Source organism: Schistocerca americana, chromosome 3, assembly GCF_021461395.2.
Source record: "Schistocerca americana isolate TAMUIC-IGC-003095 chromosome 3, iqSchAmer2.1, whole genome shotgun sequence".
Lineage (NCBI taxonomy): Eukaryota > Metazoa > Arthropoda > Insecta > Orthoptera > Acrididae > Schistocerca > Schistocerca americana.
In genome coordinates, this window is record NC_060121.1 from 722,264,182 (window position 1) to 722,288,919 (window position 24,738).

The 24,738-nt window shown below is 40.4% G+C and overlaps 1 protein-coding gene and 1 pseudogene across 1 annotated transcript in view; one reads left to right on the forward strand and one right to left on the reverse strand.

Moving 5' to 3' along the window:
• LOC124607504 (peroxisomal membrane protein PEX14) overlaps positions 1 to 24,738 on the reverse strand; it is a 56,383-nt gene that overhangs the window by 5,007 nt on the left and 26,638 nt on the right. The window contains exons 2-4 of the mRNA XM_047139890.1: positions 20,864 to 21,001; positions 18,325 to 18,465; positions 9,350 to 9,585 (exon numbers count right to left, since the gene is read on the reverse strand). Coding sequence (XP_046995846.1) covers positions 9,350 to 9,585; positions 18,325 to 18,465; positions 20,864 to 21,001 — 515 coding nt within the window. The remainder of the gene's footprint in view (positions 1 to 9,349; positions 9,586 to 18,324; positions 18,466 to 20,863; positions 21,002 to 24,738) is intronic.
• On the forward strand, positions 18,947 to 19,064 carry LOC124607880 (annotated as a pseudogene).

Here is a 24,738-nt window from a genome sequence, read left to right on the forward strand (position 1 = left end):
ACTGTTATGGCACACAATACGTTTATGTAGCTAATGTTGGCAGTGTCTGCTAACATTCCAGAGCGGCTCGTAATCAGCTGACTGCCACAGATCACAGACAGGCCAAGTAAAAGTGTGCAGTCAGTCATTCCCAGCACCATTCTCTAAGCAGTTATTCAAGGACTCAACTGAAGAGAAATGGAGAAAGCACACCACCTTGTCTTATCTTTGTTTCAGTCTCAAAACCATCAGAGCTTTGCCTTGCAAATTTTACTCTGGAGTGTACATCAGTCAGAGGTGTAGAACGGATATGAGTATTTTGTTGTCTAGTCCTGATCCCTCATGATTTTACTGAAAGGTTGTCGGTTCATGGAGTTTTACAACTTCCTAATGTCTACATTTATGACTATTATTTTGGGGTTTCTGATTTTTGGAGTGAAGTAGTACTGTTTTATTGTTCAGGGTTTGCTCGGTACGGGCAATCTGCGCTGAAACCTCCTTAGTGTTCTCCAAGTTGATTGCCCACAATTTTTATGACTCTGTAACACAGTCTTCTTCTTTTACGATATAACCTAATTTCACAATACATTTTGTTATTAACACTTTACCATCATGGGCATGTAAACCTTTTCCTTACACTTTCATTTCCACACCACTGAGAATAGTCTACACACAAAAAATGCTGTCACTGGGAGTTGTACAGCAACTTTCAACCTTTTGGAGAACAATGCCCATGAGATTTACAACAAAGTAAGTGACAGTGTGGTGCCAAAATCCACAATTACATAGAAAATGAAAAATATGTAAATTCATCAGTTTCCTCACAAAACAAAGCAATAAACAAGGTTGGTTGGTTGGTTGGTTTAAAGGCAGGAGAAGGGACCAAACTATGAGGTCATCAGTCCCTTGTTCCTAAGGAAACAATGCCACAAGGGTGAGAATAAAACAGACGAAACATATAACACAAAATGGAAACAAAGGAAAAGCCACAATAACAAAGGGAAGGCAACGAACACTAAAAGGAACAAAAGGACAAGAAAACAGAGAGAAGCTAGAAACAGAAGGGAGTAAAACATGAAAGCATATTACAGTGGCTGGCCAACCACGAGAATGAAAAGAGAAAGCCAGCCACTCTGCAACACATTAAAACCTCCATCCTAAAAGCACTAGGGTGGAGGACACGGAGGGACAAAGGACATGCACTAAAACCAACACAGGAGTATAAAACCCACTCTCACAAATAAAATTTAAAACTAAAGCTGCCGTGGAGGCATTGTCGCCCAACACCGAAGGCAGCGTACTGGGAAAGTTACAAATCTGCTGCCGAGCAGCTAAAAGTGGGCAGTCCAGCAAGAGGTGAACGACTGTCATTTGGGAGCCACAGTGACACTGAGGTGGGTCCTCTTGATGGAGTAGGTAACCATGCGTTAGCCACATATGGCCAATGCAGAGCCGGCAGAGGACAACTGATTCCCTGCGAGAGGCCTGCATGGAAGACTTCCACACATTCATAGTCTCCTTAATGATAAGCAGTTTGTTGTGCGTGCTGTTATGCCATTCCGTCTCCCAAAGCCGGAAAACCCTACGGAGTAAGACAGAATGCAGGTCAGCTTCGGAGATGCCTATCTCCAGAAGCGGTTTATGCATCGCCTGTTTGGCCAGCCTCTCAGCAAATTAGTTTCTGGGGATTCCGACGTGTCCTGTGGTCCACACAAACACCACGGAACAGCAGGACTGTTCCAGGGCATAGATGGACTCCTGAATGAACATGCCCTAAGTTCCAGCAGCTAACAAAGAACGTTGGTGAGGCTGATGGGCCAATAGCTATCCACATCAAGAGGGTTTTTACCGGGTTTGAACATCGGAATGATGGTGCTCTCCCACCATTGTGACGGAAAGATGCCATCGCACCAGATCCAGCTGAAGATGACGAGAAGATGTCGCTTGCAGTCAGATGAGAGATGTTTAATCATCTGACTGTGGATCCGATCAGGCCCAGGAGCTGTGTCGAGGAAATGTGCACGGGCACTGAGGAGCTCCCACTCTGTAAATGGGGCGCTATAGGATCCACTGCAGCGTCCAGTGAATGGGAGGACGTTCCCTGAGAATTAGATCCAAACAAACGACTCCTCACACCTCCCAGCCTCTTGTCAGTAGCTGCTATGTGCGAGCTAACATCCCAAAGATGTTCGGGCTCACATGCAGTTCCTCTTCATCGAAATGTCTTGGCTGAAACTCGTCGGGGTTGAACCACACATATCGCATTACATGCTCTAAATTAGACACTTGTGCCCCTTTGGTAAAATTGTCTGGCTGATGGCAACTTTGCGAAATTGTATGAAACATACAACATTAATATAACGTGTAACAACAGTAATAATAATATCAGGAGTTAAATTAACAACCATAAAAGATGTAGGCCACACAGTTGCGATTTGGTTAGAATAATGAAACTTCCTGGCACATTAAAACTGTGTGCCGGACCGAGACTCGAACTCGGGACCTTTGCCTTTCGCTTGCAAGTGCTCTACCAACTGAGCTACCCAAGCACGACTCACGCAATATCCTTTCTTTCAGGAGTGCTAGTTCTGCAAGGTTTGCAGGAGAGCTTCTGTAAAGTTTGGAAGGTAGGAGACGAGTTACTGGTGGAAGTAAAGCTGTGAGGACGGGGCGTGAGTCGTGCTTGGGTAGCTCAGTTGGTAGAGCACTTGCCCACGAAAGGCAAAGGTCCCGAGTCCGAGTCTCGTTCTGGCACACAGTTTTAATCTGCCAGGAAGTTTCATATCAGCGCACACTCCGCTGCAGAGTAAAAATCTCATTCTGGTTAGAATAATGTTTATTCATAAATCAAACTAATAGCCAACATTGTCATATTTAGAATTACTATTACACTCGAGCACATATCCATTTGTTACAGTTTGATCATTCACAATCTCATCGCGAATTACAAGTCCAATACTCCACTTCATTAACTATGTGAAAAGTTTAGAGTGCACACCAGGCGCGCGGCAGCTCACCACCAAGAGACCATGTCCCGCGATACCACACAATGCAAAATTTTCTACGTCATTTCACTTCCTATCTACCTAAAGACTGACCATCTGCTTTCGTATCTCCACCAGCACTGTCCCTCTGCCCGTCCCCAGCCACGTTTCCCGCACGTTGAACATCCTCACTCAAGTGACTAATGCAGTTCCCTTTCCTGAAGCCATCCATCTGATGGACTACGGCTTGTTCTACATTATTTTACATTTTAACATATTTAAACATTCACAGCTTGGCCACTTTCACATTCTAAATAAAGTAACAATAATATCCAATACATAATAAATGTTAAATTCTTTTACATAAAACCAATACAATTTCCTTCTTAACTCTGAATGTCATGGCCAGTAGTCTTGCACCATTGTGCTTTCTGATAAATAAATAAAGAACAAAGGTAACTATTACATACTAAACTTTACAACAAATATTCTATTACATAATGATTCAATAAGGTGTCATACTGTCATTGTTCAATATGTTTTGTGTGGAGGAAATGATGATCTGATGTGTAATTGAAATTACTGATAATTTAAATTTACTATATCTTTTAAACAAATAAAATTACAGAGTTGAGATTTACAACATTTGCCATTTTAATGATGCGCTTCTATATGAAATGTCAATTGTTAAGATTGACCAAAGCGTTCAGATTTTAGCATTCAGGTCTTTGTTACAAAACTTGTTAATTTCACTTTAGCAGTAAATCCTAAACTATTACAGATATTATCAATATTCAAGTTTTATTGGGATCACCATGAAAATTTATGAAGGATGGTAAATTAAAATTACTGTGGCTTGATTCCCTGAAAATTAAATAGTTTTCATAAATGTGTCCCTTTATAGCCAATCTTAGGTCCGCCACATTTAACACTGCTACGTCTCCCTGGCCACAAACGGCTTCTACGGGGTTTCCCTGTGATGCAGGTTCTCATCTGTCTCAGTCTCACACTACAGTGCTTAGGCCTCGTTCAGCACAATGGACGCCTGTGAATTTCCCCATCTCATGGTGAATCTGCGCTCTTTGTAGTACATGGTCCTAGATGACAGGGTTCGTTTCACAATTCCTGAAGGCTGACTCTTTCAGCCATATACTTAAATGAGAGTGAAATGCTCGTTAACTCACATAGGCTAGCGGCAAGAAGTGGTGGCAGCACTGACTACAAGCTGAGTGGAGTGGTAGGAAGAGGAGAAGCAGTAAGAATAAGGGAATAGGAAAATGGTGCACATTCTTAGCTGTGCTCAGCCTCTGACGATGCATTACATCTCAGTAAACAAACCACTTCATCTACTGAGACATAAAATGAGATTTTTCCTGAGCTCCCCCTACCCCCCCCCCCCCTTTTTTTTTTTTTACATAGCTGGTCTCTCTCAGATGAAGTACAGCATGGAGTACATCAGCCATAGTCTTTCCTCTTTTAAATACATTAAGATTTTTCCATTCCTCTGTTTCAGATCAAGATGGATGAGTACAAGACACTTTAATATACTTCATTTGGAGATCTCACATGCCTTCATTCACAACCATGTTTCTCAGCACCTTTAAACCCAAAGAAGTCAGTTGTATGCACTGGAATTACATGGAATGGGTTCATAGTTTCAGTTGGCTCAACAATCTTGTGTAAATCTTGCAGAACGAAGGTCTTGCTTACCTTTCTTCTAACTTGTGTCATCTAGTAACGTTATGTCTGAAACATTTTCACTTACATTTGGCACATGGAACAAGTCTAGGGATGTGCAACAGAGAACCAACATCACAATAGCACTGGAAAAAAAAGGAAGAAGAAGAAGAAGAAGCCACTTACAATGTTTGACATTTCCACTCGACATATCCATTAACGTCTCTCATCATTACCATTTCTATTTTCACAAAGCACGAGTATTATACTAGGATTAAAAATAACCTCTACAAAGACCTCCAGGAGTTAACGTTAACAGACAAAGGTGTGAGATAAATGGCTACATATGCACCAACAAACTACCTGAGCACATTAAATGTCATGTAGATAATGAAGTGGCATTTAAGACTGAATTAAGGTACTTTTTATTGGACAACTCCTTCCACTCTGTTGAAGAGTATATTCACATAAACACTTAAATTTACTAATGTTTACCTTAATGTGCAATTAGAATCAGTACTGTAATACAGTAATTTAATGTCCTTTCACAGTTTTGCACATTGTTGTTGTTGTTGTGGTCTTCAGTCCTGAGACTGGTTTGATGCAGCTCTCCATGCTACTCTATCCTGTGCAAGCTTCTTCATCTCCCAGTACCTACTGCAACCTACATCCTTCTGAATCTGCTTAGTGTATTCATCTCTTGGTCTCCCTCTACGATTTTTACCCTCCACGCTGCCCTCCAATGCTAAATTTGTGATCCCTTGATGCCTCAAAACATGTCCTACCAACCGATCCCTTCTTCTAGTCAAGTTGTGCCACAAACTTCTCTTCTCCCCAATCCTATTCAATACCTCCTCATTAGTTACGTGATCTACCCACCTTATCTTCAGCATTCTTCTGTAGCACCACATTTCGAAAGCTTCTAGTCTCTTCTTGTCCAAACTGGTTATCGTCCATGTTTCACTTCCATACATGGCTACACTCCATACAAATACTTTCAGAAACGACTTCCTGACACTTAAATCTATAATCGGTGTTAACAAATTTCTCTTCTTCAGAAACGATTTCCTTGCCATTGCCAGTCTACATTTTATATCCTCTCTACTTCGACCATCATCAGTTATTTTACTCCCTAAACAGCAAAACTCCTTTACTACTTTAAGTGTCTCATTTCCTAATCTAATACCCTCAGCATCACCCGATTTAATTTGACTGCATTCCATTATCCTCATTTTGCTTTTGTTGATGTTCATCTTATATCCTCCTTTCAAGACACTGTCCATTCCGTTCAGCTGCTCTTCCAAGTCCTTTGCTGTCTCTGACAGAATTACAATGTCATCGGCGAACCTCAAAGTTTTTACTTCTTCTCCATGAATTTTAATACCTACTCCGAATTTTTCTTTTGTTTCCTTTACTGCTTGCTCAATATACAGATTGAATAACATCGGGGAGAGGCTACAACCCTGTCTCACTCCTTTCCCAACCACTGCTTCCCTTTCATGCCCCTCGACTCTTATAACTGCCATCTGGTTTCTGTACAAATTGTAAATAGCCTTTTGCTCCCTGTATTTCACCCCTGCCACCTTCAGAATTTGAAAGAGAGTATTCCAGTTAATGTTGTCAAAAGCTTTCTCTAAGTCTACAAATGCTAGAAACGTAAGTTTGCCTTTTCTTAATCTTTCTTCTAAGATAAGTCGTAAGGTTAGTATTACCTCACGTGTTCCAACATTTCTACGGAATCCAAACTGATCTTCCCCGAGGTCCGCTTCTACCAGTTTTTCCATTCGTCTGTAAAGAATTCGTGTTAGTATTTTACAGCTGTGACTTATTAAATTGATAGTTCGGTAATTTTCACATCTGTCAACACCTGCTTTCTTTGGGGTTGGAATTATTATATTCTTCTTGAAGTCTGTGGGTATTTCGCCTGTCTCATACATCTTGCTCACCAGATGGTAGAGTTTTGTCATGACTGGCTCTCCCAAGGCCATCAGTAGTTGTAATGGAATGTTGTCTACTCCCGGGGCCTTGTTTCGACTCAGGTCTTTCAGTGCTCAGTCAAACTCTTCACACAGTATCTTATCTCCCATTTCATCTTCATCTACATCCTCTTCCATTTCCATAATATTGTCCTCAAGTACATCGCCCTTGTATAAACCCTCTATATACTCCTTCCACCTTTCTGCCTTCCCTTCTTTGCTTAGAACTGGGTTGCCATCTGAGCTCTTGATATTCATACAAGTGGTTCTCTTCTCTCCAAAGGTCTCTTTAATTTTCCTGTAGGCAGTATCTATCTTACCCCTAGTGAGACAAGCCGCTACATCCTTACATTTGTCCTCTAGCCATCCCTGCTTAGCCATTTTGCACTTCCTGTCGATCTCATTTTTGAGACGTTTGTATTCCTTTTTGCCTGCTTCATTTACTGCATTTTTATATTTTCTCCTTTCATCAATTAAATTCAATATATCTTCTGTTACCCAAGGATTTCTATTAGCCCTCGTCTTTTTACCTACTTGATCCTCTGCTGCCTTCACTACTTCATCCCTCAGAGCTACCCGTTCTTCTTCTACTGTATTTCTTTCCCCCATTCCTGTCAATTGTTCCCTTATGCTCTCCCTGAAACTCTCTACAACCTCTGGTTCTTTCAGTGTATCCAGGTCCCATCTCCTTAAATTCCCACCTTTTTGCAGTTTCTTCAGTTTCAATCTGCAGTTCATAACCAATAGATTGCGGTCAGAATCCACATCTGCCCCTGGAAATGTCTTACAGTTTAAAACCTGGTTCCTAAATCTCTGTCTTACCATTATATAATCTATCTGATACCTTTTAGTATCTCCAGGATTCTTCCAGGTATACAACCTTCTTTCATGATTCTTGAACCAAGTGTTAGCTATGATTAAGTTACGCTCTGTGCAAAATTCTACAAGGCGGCTTCCTCTTTCATTTCTTCCCCCCAATCCATATTCACCTACTATGTTTCCTTCTCTCCCTTTTCCTACTGACGAATTCCAGTCACCCACGACTATTAAATTTTCGTCTCCCTTCACTACCTGAATAATTTCTTTTATCTCGTGATACATTTCATCAATTTCTTCATCATCTGCAGAGCTAGTTGGCATATAAACTTGTACTACTGTAATAGGCATGGGCTTTGTGTCTATCTTGGCCACAATAATGCGTTGACTATGCTGTTTGTAGTAGCTAACCCGCACTCCTATTTTTTTATTCATTATTAAACCTACTCCTGCATTACCGCTAATTGATTTTGTATTTATAACCCTGTAATCACCTGACCAAAAGTCTTGTTCCTCCTGCCACCGAACTTCACTAATTCCCACTATATCTAACTTTAACCCATCCATTTCCCTTTTCAAATTTTCTAACCTACCTGCCCGATTAAGGGATCTGACATTCCACGCTCCGATCCGTAGAATGCCAGTTTTCTTTCTCCTGATAACGACGTCCTCTTGAGTAGTCCCCGCCCGGAGATCCGAATGGGGGACTATTTTACCTCCGGAATATTTTACCCAAGAGGACGCCATCATCATTTAATCATACAGTAAAGCTGCATGTCCTCGGGAAAAATTACGGCTGTAGTTTCCCCTTGCTTTCAGCCGTTCGCAGTACCAGCACAGCAAAGCCGTTTTGGTTAATGTTACAAGGCCAGATCAGTCTATCATCCAGATTGTTGCCCCTGCAACTACTGAAAAGGCTGCTGCCCCTCTTCAGGAACCACATGTTTGTCTGGCCTCTCAACAGATACCCCTCCGTTGTGGTTGCACCTACGGAACGGCCATCTGTATCGCTGAGGCACGCAAGCCTCCCCACCAACGGCAAGGTCCATGGTTCATGGGGGGTTTTGCACATACACTGCATTAAATGTACATATGTAACTTCTTTACATATATCAGAGATCCATGGATGAGGTAGATGATGATGCTAGAATTCTTTGGGTACACATCGTTGAGGTCTTTAGCACCCACGGATGTATGGAATATGACTAATATAATATAACAAACTCATTAATATTCGAACTACATGATGAAACTGAAGATAGTTCCTTGTGGCAGGGTGCACAGTGCCTGTACTACTGGACTGAGTGTCTCCAGATACACTACTGTGGTCTAGCGTTCAAAGAGCTATTCAGTACAGTATTCATTAATATGAAGGCCCTGAGAATTACCTCCAATTTCTGAGGATATAGCCAGTCTGACACATTTTATCACTTCCAAAACAGTACCATATTACCTTGTATCCATCTAGTCTTTAATTTCAGCGATTTCCATGTCATCTGATGATATTACTTTTTTTTTCTTTCAGTGTCTTGTATTTACACTAGATATGCATCATTTTTATTATATTTTGATAGAATATTGTATGTGCTAACAATACAATTATCTCTGACTGGTCAGCATTTGCTACCACACAAATGCACGCAGCAGCAGCAGCAGCAGCACCAGAGAGCACCACAGAAAGGTAGGTAGGGTAATAGATATTGTACATTTTACTCTGCAGTATCAGAATACCAGCACCACTATAAGAACCAATGATATTATCAATGATTAAATATCCAAGAACAAAGTTTCAGATCATATGAAACACATAAGCAGATTTCATTACTTTACCTGGTGCAGATTAGTAATATTCTAGTAAATCCTTTAGCAACATAACAAATTTGTTATAAGAGAATAGTATGTTATGCGATACATTACCCACTAAGAAGCACACTCTTGAGTGAGGAGAACTCTGCCTTGAGATCTTGGATGTGCCTACTTGTTGTATCTGCATTTTGTACTAGGTTGCTTAAATGTCCAACTTCAATACTAGTTTTCTTCACATCATCCTGCACACTCTTTACTTTCCCTGTCAATGATTTCTCTAAGTCCACAATAGAATCTTCAAGAGATTTCTTCTTTTTCTTCCCAAAGAAAAATGAATGTAAGAATCTCTGTGAAAGGTAAAAATGTATTAAGGATTACATACAGATTTGGAGTTTTAAAGACTAGTAATTTGTGTACTGGTATTTAATAACACAACACACCATAAAAGATTATTTAACATTCACTGTTAGGCTTTTCATATAGCTGCCGACAATAGATCATGTATTGGAAGGTTTCAAACAGCATAGCACTATATAATCACTGGTTCAGAGAGGCACTATCCATTAAAACGTACAATCTGAACGCACATTGTCCAACTTTTTAAATACCTTACAGAAATTAGAGAATAAAGTTATATTTTGTGAATGTTGAAATTCAATTACAAGACTTTTGAACATTAGTTGGCGAAATATCCATGGGGAGCAACACTGATTTGATATGAGAAGTTTTCATACAAGAATCAGAAATGGCAGTCACTTTTCAATTAATATCAACCCATGCTCTAGTATTCATAGAGTATGTCAAAGCATACTGCTGTGGCGACATGAACAGCAGGCACCAACATCTACCCACAGAACAAATATCACAGCTGCTGTATCACAGCCTGCATGCTGACAGACCAGAGGCCGCAGCAACTCAACCTGGCAAGCCATCCAGCCAGACCAACAAAGGGTGGCACTAGCAGCTGAGTTAGGACACAGACATGTGCACAGCTATGATCAGCATGTGTAGGCCAAACTATTTTGTACTTTAACGGAAATCAACTGGAGCCAGTCACACATGGAGCATCATTCCACGAGGCAATTATTTACGTTTGCACTTAGACTTTAGAAGTCAGTTCCAGCACAGCGAGACCGTAAAAGGACTTCGCCAGGACATCACTCACTATAATGAGGATTTCTCTCCACTCTGCACATCACTTAGGGGCCAGACTTAGTCAATGTAACAGCGCCACACCGGGAGGCCTTGCTATTACTGTGCTTCACTACTTCTCTTCCACTTTGAGCGAGTGTGACTTAATGCTGGTAGTATACACACAATATTAGAGAACTTCTCTGGTTCTCTTGTCAGGACTCCATTTGCAATGGAAAGTCTGCCAAAAACTCTTAAAATTCTGGACTTTAACCTTTGGTTCCTATTTTAGAACTTAACTTGTTCAAGTAATTGGAAAACTTTATGTTGTATTTAAGACTGCAAATTTGGTCAAACTTCTGAACTGTAACTTTGCAGGACTCTGAAACCATTTTTGTTGTTTGCTCACACAAAGAAGACCTAAGTTCGTTTCTTTGGAAGTTACCAACTGTGTTTATCACATCTGCTTTGTATATTAATGTCAGACCTAAAGCGGGGGCAAATAGAACCACTATCATACAACCCTGCTCCAACCTTACAACAAAACCACTAATCTTCCTCTATAACTACTGATATTTGTTCTTTATCTATACTCTGTAAACCACCATGCATAGGGTATGTCTCATTGCACATGTTATTAGGTTTTCTGCCTGTTCCCTTCACTCATGGAACACCGGAAGAACGACTGATGGAGTCTGCATGTGCAGTAATTATTCTAATCTTTTTCTCACAATCCCTGTGTGAGTGATACGTATGGGGTTGTAGTGTATCCCTAGAGAAATCATTTAAAGCTTGTTCTTGAAACTTTGTTAATAGACTTTCTTGGTATAGTTTACATCTGTCTTCAAGAGTCTGCCATTTCAGTTCCTTCAGAATCTCTATGATACTCTCCCGTGGATTACACCGACATGCGACCTTTCGTCTGCGAGCAATACTCTAGAACAGTTGCTCGAGTGGTTTGTAAGAAATATCTTTTGTACACTGATTGCATTTCCCCAGTATTCTACCAACAAATCAAAGTCTACCACCTGCTTTACCCATGACTGAAACTATGTAATCATTCCAATTCATTTCCCTACAAAATCCTACACCCAGATATTTGATTTGGCCAATTCCTACAGTGAACATTTGATATTGCAGTCATAGGATATTACATTTTTTCATTTAGTGAAGTGCAAAATTTCACATTTCTGAACATTTAGAGCAAGTTGTCAATCTCTGTACCAGGTTGAAATATTATCAAGATCTGACTGAATATTTATGCAGCTTCTCAGATAGTTCTTCATTATAGGTAACTGCATCATCTGCAAAAAGCCTGATTTTACTGTAATATTGTATGCTAGGTCATTAATATACGATACAAACAGCAAGGGACCCAATGCACTTTCCTGCAGCACACCTGGAGCTACTTCTACAGCTGACAATGACTCTCCATCTAAGATTACATGTTGTGTCCTACCTACCAAAAAGTTCTCAATCCAGTCACAAATTTCACTTGCTACCCTATATGATTGTACTTTTGACAATAAGCATAGGTCCAGTACTGAGTCAAATGCTTTTCAGAAATTAAAAAAAAAAACACTGCGTCTACACGGTTGTCCTGATCCAAAGCTTTTAGTATGCCTTGTGAGAAAAGTGCGAGTTGGGTTTCACATGATCGATATTATCAAAAACCATGCTGGTTGGCATTGACGAGCTCATTCTGTCCCAGATACTCATTATGTTTGAGCTCAGAATATGTTCTAAGATTCTACAATAAATTGCTGTCAAGGAAATTGGACAGTTGTTTCATGGATCACTTTCACTACACTTCTTGTAGATGGGTGTGACCTGCATCTTTTTCCAAGAACTAGGCATAGTTTTTGTTTGAGGTATTTATGATAGATTATGGTTATAAGAGCAGCTAACTCAGCCTCAAATTCTGCATAGAATCTGACAGTGATCCCACTAAGGCAAGGAGCTTCATTCAATTTTAATGATTTCAGCTGTTTCTCAACACCACAGACACTAATACATATTTCACACACATTTTCAGTGATAGGAGGATTAAATTGGGGCAATTTTCCTGGGTATTCCTTTGTAAAGTAACATCTGAAAACCATTTCAAGCATCTCAGATTTTGCTTTGATATCCTCGATTTTAATTCCTGTCAACATTCACTAAGGACTGGACACTAACTCTGATGCTACTAACAGCCTTTACATTCAACCAGAATTTCTTTGGGTTCTGTAAAAGATCATTTGGTAATATTCTGCTACAGAAGTCATTGAAGGCATCACACATTGCTCTCTTGACAGTCAAACGCATTTCATTCAGCATTTCTCTATCTGTAGCCCTCCTCTTTGTTTTAGACCTATTATGCAGTAATTTCTGTTTCTTTAGAAGTTTATTTCCATTGACTGTATATCATAGAGGTTCCCTCCCATCGTGGACTGTTCTACTGCGTACATATCTATCCTGTGTGGTCAACTATTCTTCTGAACTTGCGCCACAGTTCCTCTACAAGCTCCTGACTTGTGCTGAAGATTTCAGGTTCCTCATTGACATATGACATAACTGACTTCGTTAATCATTGCTGCCACAAGCACACTATGGTCACTGATACCATTTTCAATGTGTAAACCCTCAGCGAGGTCAGGTCTATTTGTTGCCATTAGACCAAATATATTTCCATCATGAGTAGTTCTAAGTAGTTTTCAGAGAAGGCATTTCGTAAAGTTTCACAGGGTGTTTTATCACATCCACCACTAACAAAACTGTAATTATCCCAATTAACTGTTGGGTGATTGAAGTCTCCACACACAATTACAGTATGACTGGGGGACTTACACAGAAGTGAACTGAGATTTTCTCTGAAGTTTTTTGTTACATCAGGAGATGAGTCTGTGGGTGATAGAAGGATCCATCCCTGATATTGAGTCTTGCCCAAGCAATCTTAGATGTAGCTTCAATTCCTATCTCGGTGGATTCGAGTTTTTTGTCTGCTGCGACAAATACACCACCTCCGTTTCCCATTTGCCTATCCTTTTGATATACCTTTAAATTTTCCCCAAAAATCTGACTGCTATCAATTTCAGCTTTCAACTAGCTCTCTTTACCTAGTATTACATGAGCTTCACTGCTTTTCATGAGTGCTTCAAACTCTGGCACTTTGATGCGAATGCTTTGGCAGTTTACCATTAAGGTTTTAACACACTCGCCTGTGGGAGGCATTTCTTTAGATCTTACATTGACACGTCTGGATTTTCTACAGCTATCATTATCTGGACTGGATGGAGAGTCGCCTAATCAAAAAAACTCTGGTGTGCACACCACACACAGTTAGCTGACTACCAGCATCTGATGTGCAGTGCACACCTAACCTATTTAGGGGGACCCTACAATTCTAAATCCTATGGCCTAACTCCAAGAAGTTGCAGCCTAGCTTGTCACAGAACTTTTGAAGTCCCTGGTTCAGTCCTTCCATTCAACTTAGAACCAAACGGCCACAATCAGTTTTGGTGACAATGTTGCAAATTGTGAGCTTCATTGAGGCTCCACGCACAGGTCTGATCTTCTCAACCAGTTTTGAGAGTCGCTGAAATGACCCAAAAATGCCCAGACGACATGCATCACTTGTTCAAATGTGTGCCACAATCTGTAGTTGGCTGCACCCTGTTCCCCAATGGCTGCTGAAATAGCCTCTTCAACATATTGAGCGAGGTCCACAGACATACACACTGAGTGCGCCTGGTGTCCTTTCCTGTCCCTTGCTGCCATTTCCCTAAGGGGACCATCACTCGGCATACATTTGAACTCCCAACAATTAATAGACACCTAACCTTTTGGCATTATTTATGTGACATATACCCTGCTTACAATAAAACTATTCAATGGTACTTCTGATATATTTTCACATGATATTTCCACTGGGAGTGGATCTATCACATATGAATCAATAAGAGAATACTGTAAAGGTGAAGGAATGGTAACTAGTGTCAAGTTCCACTAACAGAGTATTATGTTGTTGTGGTCTTCAGTCCCAGTCCTGAGACTGATTTGATGCAGCTCTCCATGCTACTCCATCCTGTGCAAGATTCTTCATCTCCCAGTACATACTGCAGCCTACATCCTTCTGAATCTGCTTAGTGTATTCATCTCTTGGTCTCCATCTACGATTTTTACCCTCCGCACTGCCCTCCAATACTAAATTGGTGATCCCCCGATGTCTCAGAACATGTCCTACCAACCAATCCCTTCTTCTAGTCAAGTTGTGCCACAAGCTCGTTTTCTCCCCAATTCTATTCAATACCTCCTCATTAATTATGTGATCTACCCATCTAATCTTCAGCATTTCTTCTGTAGCACCACATTTCAAAAGCTTCTATTCTCTTCTTGTCTAAAGTATTTATCATCTGTGTTTCACTTCCATACATAACGACACTCCATACAAATACTTTCAGAAATGACTTCCTGACACTTAAATTTATACTCGATGTTAACAAATTTTTCCTTCTGAAACGCTTTCCTTGCCATTGCCATTCTACATTTTATATCCTCTCTACTTCGACCATCATCAGTTATTTTGCTCCCCAAATAGCAAAACTCCTTTACTACTTTAAGTGTCTCATTTCCTAATCTAATTCCCTCAGCATCACCCGATTTAATTCGACTACATTCCATTATCCTCGTTTTGCTTTTGTTGATGTTCATCTTATACCCTCCTTTCAAGACACTGTCCATTCTGTTCAGCTGCTCTTCCAAGTCCTTTGCTGTCTCTGACAGAATTACAATGTCATCGGCGCACCTCAAAGTTTTTATTTCTTCTCCATGGATTTTAATACCTACTCCGAACTTTTCTTTTGTTTCCTGTATTGCTTGCTCAATACACAGATTGAATAACATCAGGGATAGGCTACAACCCTGTCTCACTCCTTTCCCAACCACTGCTTCCCTTTCATGCCCCTCGACTCTTATAACTGCCATCTGGTTTCTGTACAAATTGTAAATAGCCTTTCGCTCCCTGTATTTTACCCCTGCCACCTTCAGAATTTGGAAGAGAGTATTCCAGTTAACGTTGTCAAAAGCTTTCTCTAAGTCTACAAATGCTAGAAACGTAAGTTTGCCTTTTCTTAATCTTTCTTCTAAGATAAGTCGTAAGGTTAGTATTGCCTCACGTGTTTCAACATTTCTACGGAATCCAAACTGATCTTCCCCGAGGTCCGCTTCTACCAGTTTTTCCATTCGTCTGTAAAGAATTCGCGTTAGTATTTTACAGCTGTGACTTATTAAATTGATAGTTCGGTAATTTTTCACATCTGTCAACACCTGCTTTCTTTGGGATTGGAATTATTATATTCTTCTTGAAGTCTGTGGGTATTTCGCCTGTCTCATACATCTTGCTCACCAGATGGTAGAGTTTTGTCAGGACTGGCTCTCCCAAGTCTGTCAGTAGTTCTGATGGAATGTTGTCTACTCCGGGGGCCTTGTTTCGACTCAGGTCTTTCAGTGCTTGTCAAACTCTTCACGCAGTATTATATCTCCCATTTCATCTTCATCTACATCATCTTCCATTTCCATAATATTGTCCTCAAGTACACTGCCCTTGTATAGACCCTCTATATACTCCTTCCACCTTTCTGCTTTCCCTTCTTTGCTTAGAACTGGGTTTCCGTCTGAGGTATTAATATTCATACAAGTGGTTCTCTTTTTTCCAAAGATCCCTTTAATTTTCCTGTAGGCAGTATGTATCTCACCCCTAGTGAGATAATCCTCTACATCCTCTAGCCATCCCTGCTTAGCCATTTTCCACTTCCTGTCGATCTCATTTTTGAGACGTTTGTTGGTTGGTTGGTTGTTTTGGGGAAGGAGACCAGACAGCGTGGTCATCGGTCTCATCGGATTAGGGAAGGATGGGGAAGGAAGTCGGCCGTGCCCTTTCAGAGGAACCATCCCGGCATTTGCCTGGAAAGATTTAGGGAAATCACGGAAAACCTAAATCAGGATGGCCAGACGCGGGATTGAACCGTCGTGTGTGTGTGTGTGTGTGTGTGTGTGTGTGTGTGTGTGTGTGTGCGCGCGAGTGTATACCCGTCCTTTTTTCCCCCTAAGGTAAGTCTTTCCGCTCCCGGGATTGGAATGACTCCTTACCCTCTCCCTTAAAACCCACATCCTTTTGTCTTTCCCTCTCCTTCCCTCTTTCCTGATGAAGCAACCGTTTGTTGCGAAAGCTTGAATTTTGTGTGTATGTTTGTGTTTGTTTGTGTGTCTATCGACCTGCCAGCGCTTTTGTTTGGTAAATCTCATCATCTTTGTTTTTAGATATATTTCTCCCATGTGGAATGTTTCCATCTATTATATTTAATGATACGACTAGACATTTCATCACCTTCACAGTGCTTTGTTATACGAGGGTCACTCCAAAGGAAATGCACAATTTTTTTTTTAATCCATCTTTTATTCTAAATGTTTGAAAGTTTTACACTGTGTAGATACATCCTTTAGGAACAATATTTTCATTTCTCTATAATTTCCATCCCTCTCAACTGCCTTACACCATCTTGGAACCAGCGCCTGTATACCCACATAGTAAAATTCTGGACCAACCTGTTGGAGCCACTGTTTGGCAGCGTGCACAAGGGAGTCCATCTTCAAACCTTGTTCCACAAAGAGTGTCTTTCAGTTTCCCAAAGAGAAGATAGTCACATGGAGCCAGGTCAGGGCTGTAAGGTGGGTGTTTCAGTGTTGTCCGTCTGAGTTGTGTGACCGCTTCCATGGCTTTTTGACTGATATGTGGCCGTGCATTGTCGTGCAACAGCAGAACATCCTGCTTTTGCCGTTGTGGTCGAACACGACTCAGTCAAGCTTGAAGTTTCTTCAGTGTCATCACATATACATCACAATTTATGATGGTTCCACTTGGCATGATGTCCACAAGCAAGAGTCCTTCGGAATCGAAAAACACCATAGCCCTAACTTTTCCAGCAGAAGGTGTGGTTTTGAATTTTTTTTTTTTTTTTTTTGGATGAATTTGCATGATGCCACTACATTGATTGCCTCTTCATCTCTGGTGAAAAATGATGGAGCCATGTTTCATCACCTGTCACAATTCTTCCAAGAAATTCATCTCCACCATTCTTGTACTGTTCCTAAAGTTCGCTGCATACCATTTTTCTTGTTTCTTTGTGAGCCACTGTCAACATCCTGGGAACCCATCTGGCACAAACCTTTTTTAACGCCAACACTTTCAGTATTCTGCAAACACTCAACACTTTCAGTATTCTGCAAACACTTCCTCCCCCTATCCCAGTGTAGTGTGACAATTCGTTCACTGTGATGCGTCTGTCAGCAGTCACCAATTCATTAACTCTCTGCACATTGTCTGGAGTGTGTGCAGTATGAGGCCTGCCGCTGCGAGGACTATCCTCAATATTGCCGTGCCCGCTTTCATCACGTAATCTGCTTGCCCACCGACTAACGGTACCGCTATCAACAGCAGCATCTCCATACACCTTTTTCAACCTCTTGCGGATGTTTCCCACTGTCTCGTTTTCACAGCACAGGAATTCTATGACAGCACGTTGCTTCTGATGAACGTCAAGTGCAGCAGCCATCTCGAAGACATGCTGTGGCAGCGTCACTCACGGGAACAGGTTGAACTAAGTTTGAAAACAAGCGGGAAGGATGTATCAACACACTGTAGAACTTTTACACATGCAGAATGAAAACTGTATTTTTACAAAAATAGTGTGCATTTCTTTTGGAGTGACCCTCGTATTTTATTTATTTGATCTCATAAATAATCATAGTGGTACAGTAGCCAGAGAAAAATTTTAATGAACCTGCAAAACAGTAAAACGTTGAATGTCAAATCTAATTTATTTTAGAAAAGGAAGCATAAACATATTCCAAATAATTTACCATCAAGAAACACAGCTTCCAAAAATTTTGCATCAGTCATCATAAGGAACACTTACCTTATAGAACAGATATAAAGCATAGAGAGCACCTGCTATTAGTGCTATACTGTTGCCAATATCTCTAAATCTGCTCCAGAATGTTGGCCGAGGAAGAATTATCTGTTGTGGAGGTATTGCTATTGATGTCTGAGTGTCTGGCTGTAAGAGAAGTAATAGCAGGCAACAAGACTTCATTGCATTTTAACAGATTATAGCAGTTTTCACTTTTAAATACTGGAAGACTATGCAGTAGAAGGGACAATGTTAGGTATGAAAAGAAAGTGATAAAATAGGATGGTTGGTTGGTTGGTTTTTTGGGGGAAGAGACCAAACAGCGAGGTCATCGGTCTCATCGAATTAGGGAAGGACAGGGAAGGAAGTCGGCCGTGCCCTTTCAGAGGAACCATCCCAGCATTTGCCTGGAGCGATTTAGGGAAATCACGGAAAACCTAAATCAGGATGGCCGGACGTGGGATTGAACCGTCGTCCTCCCGAATGCGAGTCCAGTGTGCTAACCACTGCGCCACCTCGCTCGGTGATAAAATAGGAATAAAATTATATACAGGGTATATCTCCGAACAGTCATCAGGTGCATTTTCTCTTGTATTTCAGCAGATATTTGTAATGTTATTTTTGTAATGCCAACGGCCTTGCCACAGTGGTAACATCGGTTCCCGTCAGACCACCAAAGTTAAGCGCTGTTGGGCTGGGATAGCACTTGGATGGGTGACCATCCGGTCTGCCTAGCGCTGTTGGCAAGCGGGGTGCACTCAGCCCTTGTGAGGCATACTGAGGAGCTACTTGATTGAGAAGTAGAGGCCCTGGTCTCGGAAACTGAGATACAGCTGGGAGAGCGGTGTGCTGACCACATGCCCCTCCATATCCGCATCCAGTGATGCCTGTGGGCTGAGGATGACACGGCAGCCAGTCGGTACCATTGGGCCTTCATGGCCTGTTCGGGAGATATCACTCATCTCATCTTTCATGTGATGCTCAATGTTGAAGGAAAGCAATGGTTTCCTCCCCATTGCAAAAAAATATCTACCAAAACACCAAAGAAAATGCACCTGATGACACTTAGGAGAGAAACCCTGCATACTCTTACAGAAATTGAAACTGAAGTATAGAAAGTATTTTTTTTCCCCCGGGAATTACTAATGTAATAAAAACATGCATTACAGTTTACTCTACACAGCTCTAGTCTTGTCTGTAAATTGAAGAACAAGTACAGCTTGTGGTAGGGAGAAGTGGCCCTTCCTGGAAAAACACTACAACTGCTGCTCATTATAACTATGTATCAATTTCCCACCTAGCAGTGGCTGTGTAGATTCTGTGCATGTGCATTTATTGCATTAGTTACATCATTTTCTAATTTCTGTATTCTGTTTAGCGTGAACATATTTAATGGGAAGTGAACACATATTGCACACTATGTAACCAATGATTCATATGACATATTATAAGTTTGTGAACTTGTAGGTGTTCCCTGCAACATTACAGAGTGGGGACTCAACAGCTCACTCTTCAGTTTACAGACCAAAGCTCAGCCTCTGGTAAGCATCTCCCCCCCCCCCCCCTTTCAGCTTGTGGATTGTTTTACTATTTTACTACAATAAAGTCTCATATGGTGAACTGCAATTCATCAGGAAGCAATTTGTAAAATTAGAGGTTAGTGTACCATCAGCAAAATGACAAAGAAATTAGAGGTTCCAGGATGCAGGCTTTGTCTAAATAACAATTTAGACAAAGCCTGCATTCCTAACAATAATGGAAATTCCTGGATGGAAAAATACATAAAATAACAGAAAGACAACCACTCACCTGTAGATGTAGAGGGCTGTTCATTAAGCACGTAACAGGAAACAGTTAAAAACACACAGACACCCAAAAGTACATCGCATCTGAGTGATTGTGTGGTTGTATGTGTGAATGTGTGTACTCTCACTGGAAAAAGGGTAGGATCTCGAAAGCTGTTGTTAAAATATTTCTGTTAGGCGCATCATGCACAATGCATTAGCCTCTCTGCAGGTAAATGGTTGCCTTTCCCTTATATTAAGTAAAGAGGAGAAATGCTAATCTGAACTTTATTACCATAATAAGTTTCTGAATTGAAGAATGAAGCCATTACTAATTTTGCATTACAAGAGAGGCAAGCTACAAAAGTGAACTGCAGTTATAAATTCAGTGCTTGCAGGCAGTGTTTCTTTCATCACAAGGTTGTTAACAAAGCTTTGAGTAACTCGTCACTCCTTTCCATCATTTTCTCTTTTCTAAGCTTTTTTCCAGAATAAAGAACACACAAATTTAGATACTATATCATTAACCATTATCTTTGATTTATTGCTACATGTGAGCAAAATACACTGAAAGCTCAATTAAGAAAGTTATATCTTTTTACGAGGTCAATAATGTATTAATGAAGTATTAAGTGTTCAAATGCTACTTGCTTCTGCATCTGCAACAAATCTGTTTCTTACCAATTTCAACACCTTTACTCAGAATGCATTACAATCATGGGGGCATCAATGCTTAGTGGGTTCCCACTTTATTTACTCACCAATGGAGTGAAGCTACGCTCAAAGGCAATGCTGATTTCTTCATCTGTCAGTCCTTTAGATTTTAGGAATTTCTGCCTGTATGTTAAAGGGCTCTGTTGTATCTTCTGATTACTCAAAAACCTTGTAGCAATGGAAATCTGAAAATTTCAGGAAAAAGTTACATGAAGTTTTACAGGAAGCAGATATGAAATATACCGTCATTTGATAAAAAATGTGGTGCAAGGAATATGATTCTTCTGTAGCCTAAGGTGAAGGGCTGTGAAGGTTGTGGAATGTCAATCAATGAATTACTTTCCCATTTTCATATAAACTTGTAAGCAAGAGATAGTAAACTTCTGAAAAGACTGAAAGGTCTATGTAATGTATCTGCTCTTCATCAGTGACTTATTACAACCTGACACACTTTTCAATTAGAAATCTAGTCGCATTGTTAAAATGTACTTATTCAAGAAGAATTCAGGGACCCCAGAACACCAACAAGGCAATGGTCAATGAACAGTTCATAAGCCACATAATTAATGATAGTAAGAAACTAGTGCATGAAATTTAAACAACGCACAAGATAAGATGATGCATCAGTTACGGATAGTTCTTTTTCCTGCTTTTAGATACCGTATTAAGACTGCTTATTTCAATGACTCAGGCTAATGGTCATCAGTGAAATTTCTGATGAACACAGCAATGGATGTTTCTAAGATGTACAGAATGGTGTACTAGATCTCATGTGCCTTTGGTGAGAGAGTGGAATTGCTTATACATCACAAGAACTCTTGACACAGCAACTATGTGCAAGTCACATTGATTAGATATCTAAGTGTAATGTCGCAAAGGGATATGATATGGAATAAACACATAAGGATGGTAATAGGGAAGGTGAATGGTCAGCTTTGGCTTATTGGGAGAGTTTTAGAAAAGTGTACCTTATCTACAGAGGAGACCACACATACAACATTTGTGTCAGCCATTCTTGACTACTGCTGAAGTGTTTGGAATACCAACAAGATCAGATTAAAGGAAGATAGTGAAGCAATTGAGAAATGCTGCTAGATTTGTTACTAGTAGGTTCACTTACCACGTTAGTGTTATGGAGATATTTTATGAACAAAAATGGGAATCCCTGGAGGGCAGACAGCATTCTTGTCACAAAAAAATAAATAATTAAATAAAATAAATAAATAAAATAAAAACAAAAATAAAAATGTTAAGAAAGTTTAGAGAATAGGCATTTGCAGCTGACTGCAGAACAAATCTAGTGCCACCAAAATACATTTTGATTAAGGACTGTGAAGACAAGATAAGAGAAATTAGGACTCATATGGAAGCACACAAACATTTGTTTTTCCCTCACTACATTTGTGTGATAAAAGAAATTATTCAGGTAGTGAAGGGAGACGAAAATTTAATAGTCATGGGTGACTGGAATTCGTCAGTAGGAAAAGGGAGAGAAGGAAACATAGTAGGTGAATATGGATTGGGGGGAAGAAATGAAAGAGGAAGCCGCCTTGTAGAATTTTGCACAGAGCATAACTTAATCATAGCTAACACTTGGTTCAAGAATCATGAAAGAAGGTTGTATACCTGGAAGAATCCTGGAGATATTAAAAGGTATCAGCCAGATTACATAATGGTAAGACAGAGATTTAGGAACCAGGTTTTAAATTGTAAGACATTTCCAGGGGCAGATGTGGATTCTGACCACAATCTATTGGTTATGAACTGCAGATTGAAACTGAAGAAACTGCAAAAAGGTGGGAATTTAAGGAGATGGGACCTGGATAAACTGAAAGAACCAGAGGTTGTAGAGAGTTTCAGGGAGAGCATAAGGGAACAATTGACAGGAATGGGGGAAAGAAATACAGTAGAAGAAGAATGGGTAGCTCTGAGGGATGAAGTAGTGAAGGCAGCAGAGGATCAAGTAGGTAAAAAGACGAGGGCTAATAGAAATCCTTGGGTAACAGAAGATATATTGAATTTAATTGATGAAAGGAGAAAATATAAAAATGCAGTAAATGAAGCAGGCAAAAAGGAATACAAACGTCTCAAAAATGAGATCGACAGGAAGTGCAAAATGGCTAAGCAGGGATGGCTAGAGGACAAATGTAAGGATGTAGAGGCTTGTCTCACTAGGGGTAAGATAGATACTGCCTACAGGAAAATTAAAGAGACCTTTGGAGAGAAGAGAACCACTTGTATGAATATCAAGAGCTCAGATGGCAACCCAGTTCTAAGCAAAGAAGGGAAGGCAGAAAGGTGGAAGGAGTATATAGAGGGTTTATACAAGGGCGATGTACTTGAGGACAATATTATGGAAATGGAAGAGGATGTAGATGAAGATGAAATGGGAGATAAGATACTGTGTGAAGAGTTTGACTGAGCACTGAAAGACCTGAGTCGAAACAAGGCCCCGGGAGTAGACAACATTCCATTACAACTACTGATGGCCTTGGGAGAGCCAGTCATGACAAAACTCTACCATCTGGCGAGCAAGATGTATGAGACAGGCGAAATACCCACAGACTTCAAGAAGAATATAATAATTCCAATCCCAAAGAAAGTAGGTGTTGACAGATGTGAAAATTACCGAACTATCAATTTAATAAGTCACAGCTGTAAAATACTAACGCGAATTCTTTACAGACGAATGGAAAAACTGGTAGAAGCGGACCTCGGGGAAGATCAGTTTGGATTCCGTAGAAATGTTGGAACACGTGAGGCAATACTAACCTTACGACTTATCTTAGAAGAAAGATTAAGAAAAGGCAAACTTACGTTTCTAGCATTTGTAGACTTAGAGAAAGCTTTTGACAACGTTAACTGGAATACTCTCTTCCAAATTCTGAAGGTGGCAGGGGTAAAATACAGGGAGCGAAAGGCTATTTACAATTTGTACAGAAACCAGATGGCAGTTATAAGAGTCGAGGGGCATGAAAGGGAAGCAGTGGTTGGTAAAGGAGTGAGACAGGGTTGTAGCCTCTCCCCGATGTTATTCAATCTGTATATTGAGCAAGCAGTAAAGGAAACAAAAGAAAAATTCGGAGTAGGTATTAAAATTCATGGAGAAGAAGTAAAAACTTTGAGGTTCGCCGATGACATTGTAATTCTGTCAGAGACAGCAAAGGACTTGGAAGAGCAGTTGAACGGAATGGACAGTGTCTTCAAAGGAGGATATAAGATGAACATCAACAAAAGCAAAACGAGGATAATGGAATGTAGTCAAATTAAATCGGGTGATGCTGAGGGTATTAGATTAGGAAATGAGACACTTAAAGTAGTAAAGGAGTTTTGCTATTTAGGGAGTAAAATAACTGATGATGGTCGAAGTAGAGAGGATATAAAAGGTAGACTGGCAATGGCAAGGAAATCGTTTCTGAAGAAGAGAAATTTGTTAACACCGATTATAGATTTAAGTGTCAGGAAGTCGTTTCTGAAAGTATTTGTATGGAGTGTAGCCATGTATGGAAGTGAAACATGGACGATAACCAGTTTGGACAAGAAGAGACTAGAAGCTTTCGAAATGTGGTGCTACAGAAGAATGCTGAAGATAAGGTGGGTAGATCACGTAACTAATGAGGAGGTATTGAATAGAATTGGGGAGAAGAGAAGTTTGTGGCACAACTTGACTAGAAGAAGGGATCGGTTGGTAGGACATGTTTTGAGGCATCAAGGGATCACAAATTTAGCATTGAAGGGCAGCGTGGAGGGTAAAAATCGTAGAGGGAGACCAAGAGATCAATACACTAAGCAGATTCAGAAGGATGTAGGTTGCAGTAGGTACTGGGAGATGAAGAAGCTTGCACAGGATAGAGTAGCATGGAGAGCTGCATCAAACCAGTCTCAGGACTGAAGACCACAACAACAACAACATTTGTGTGTG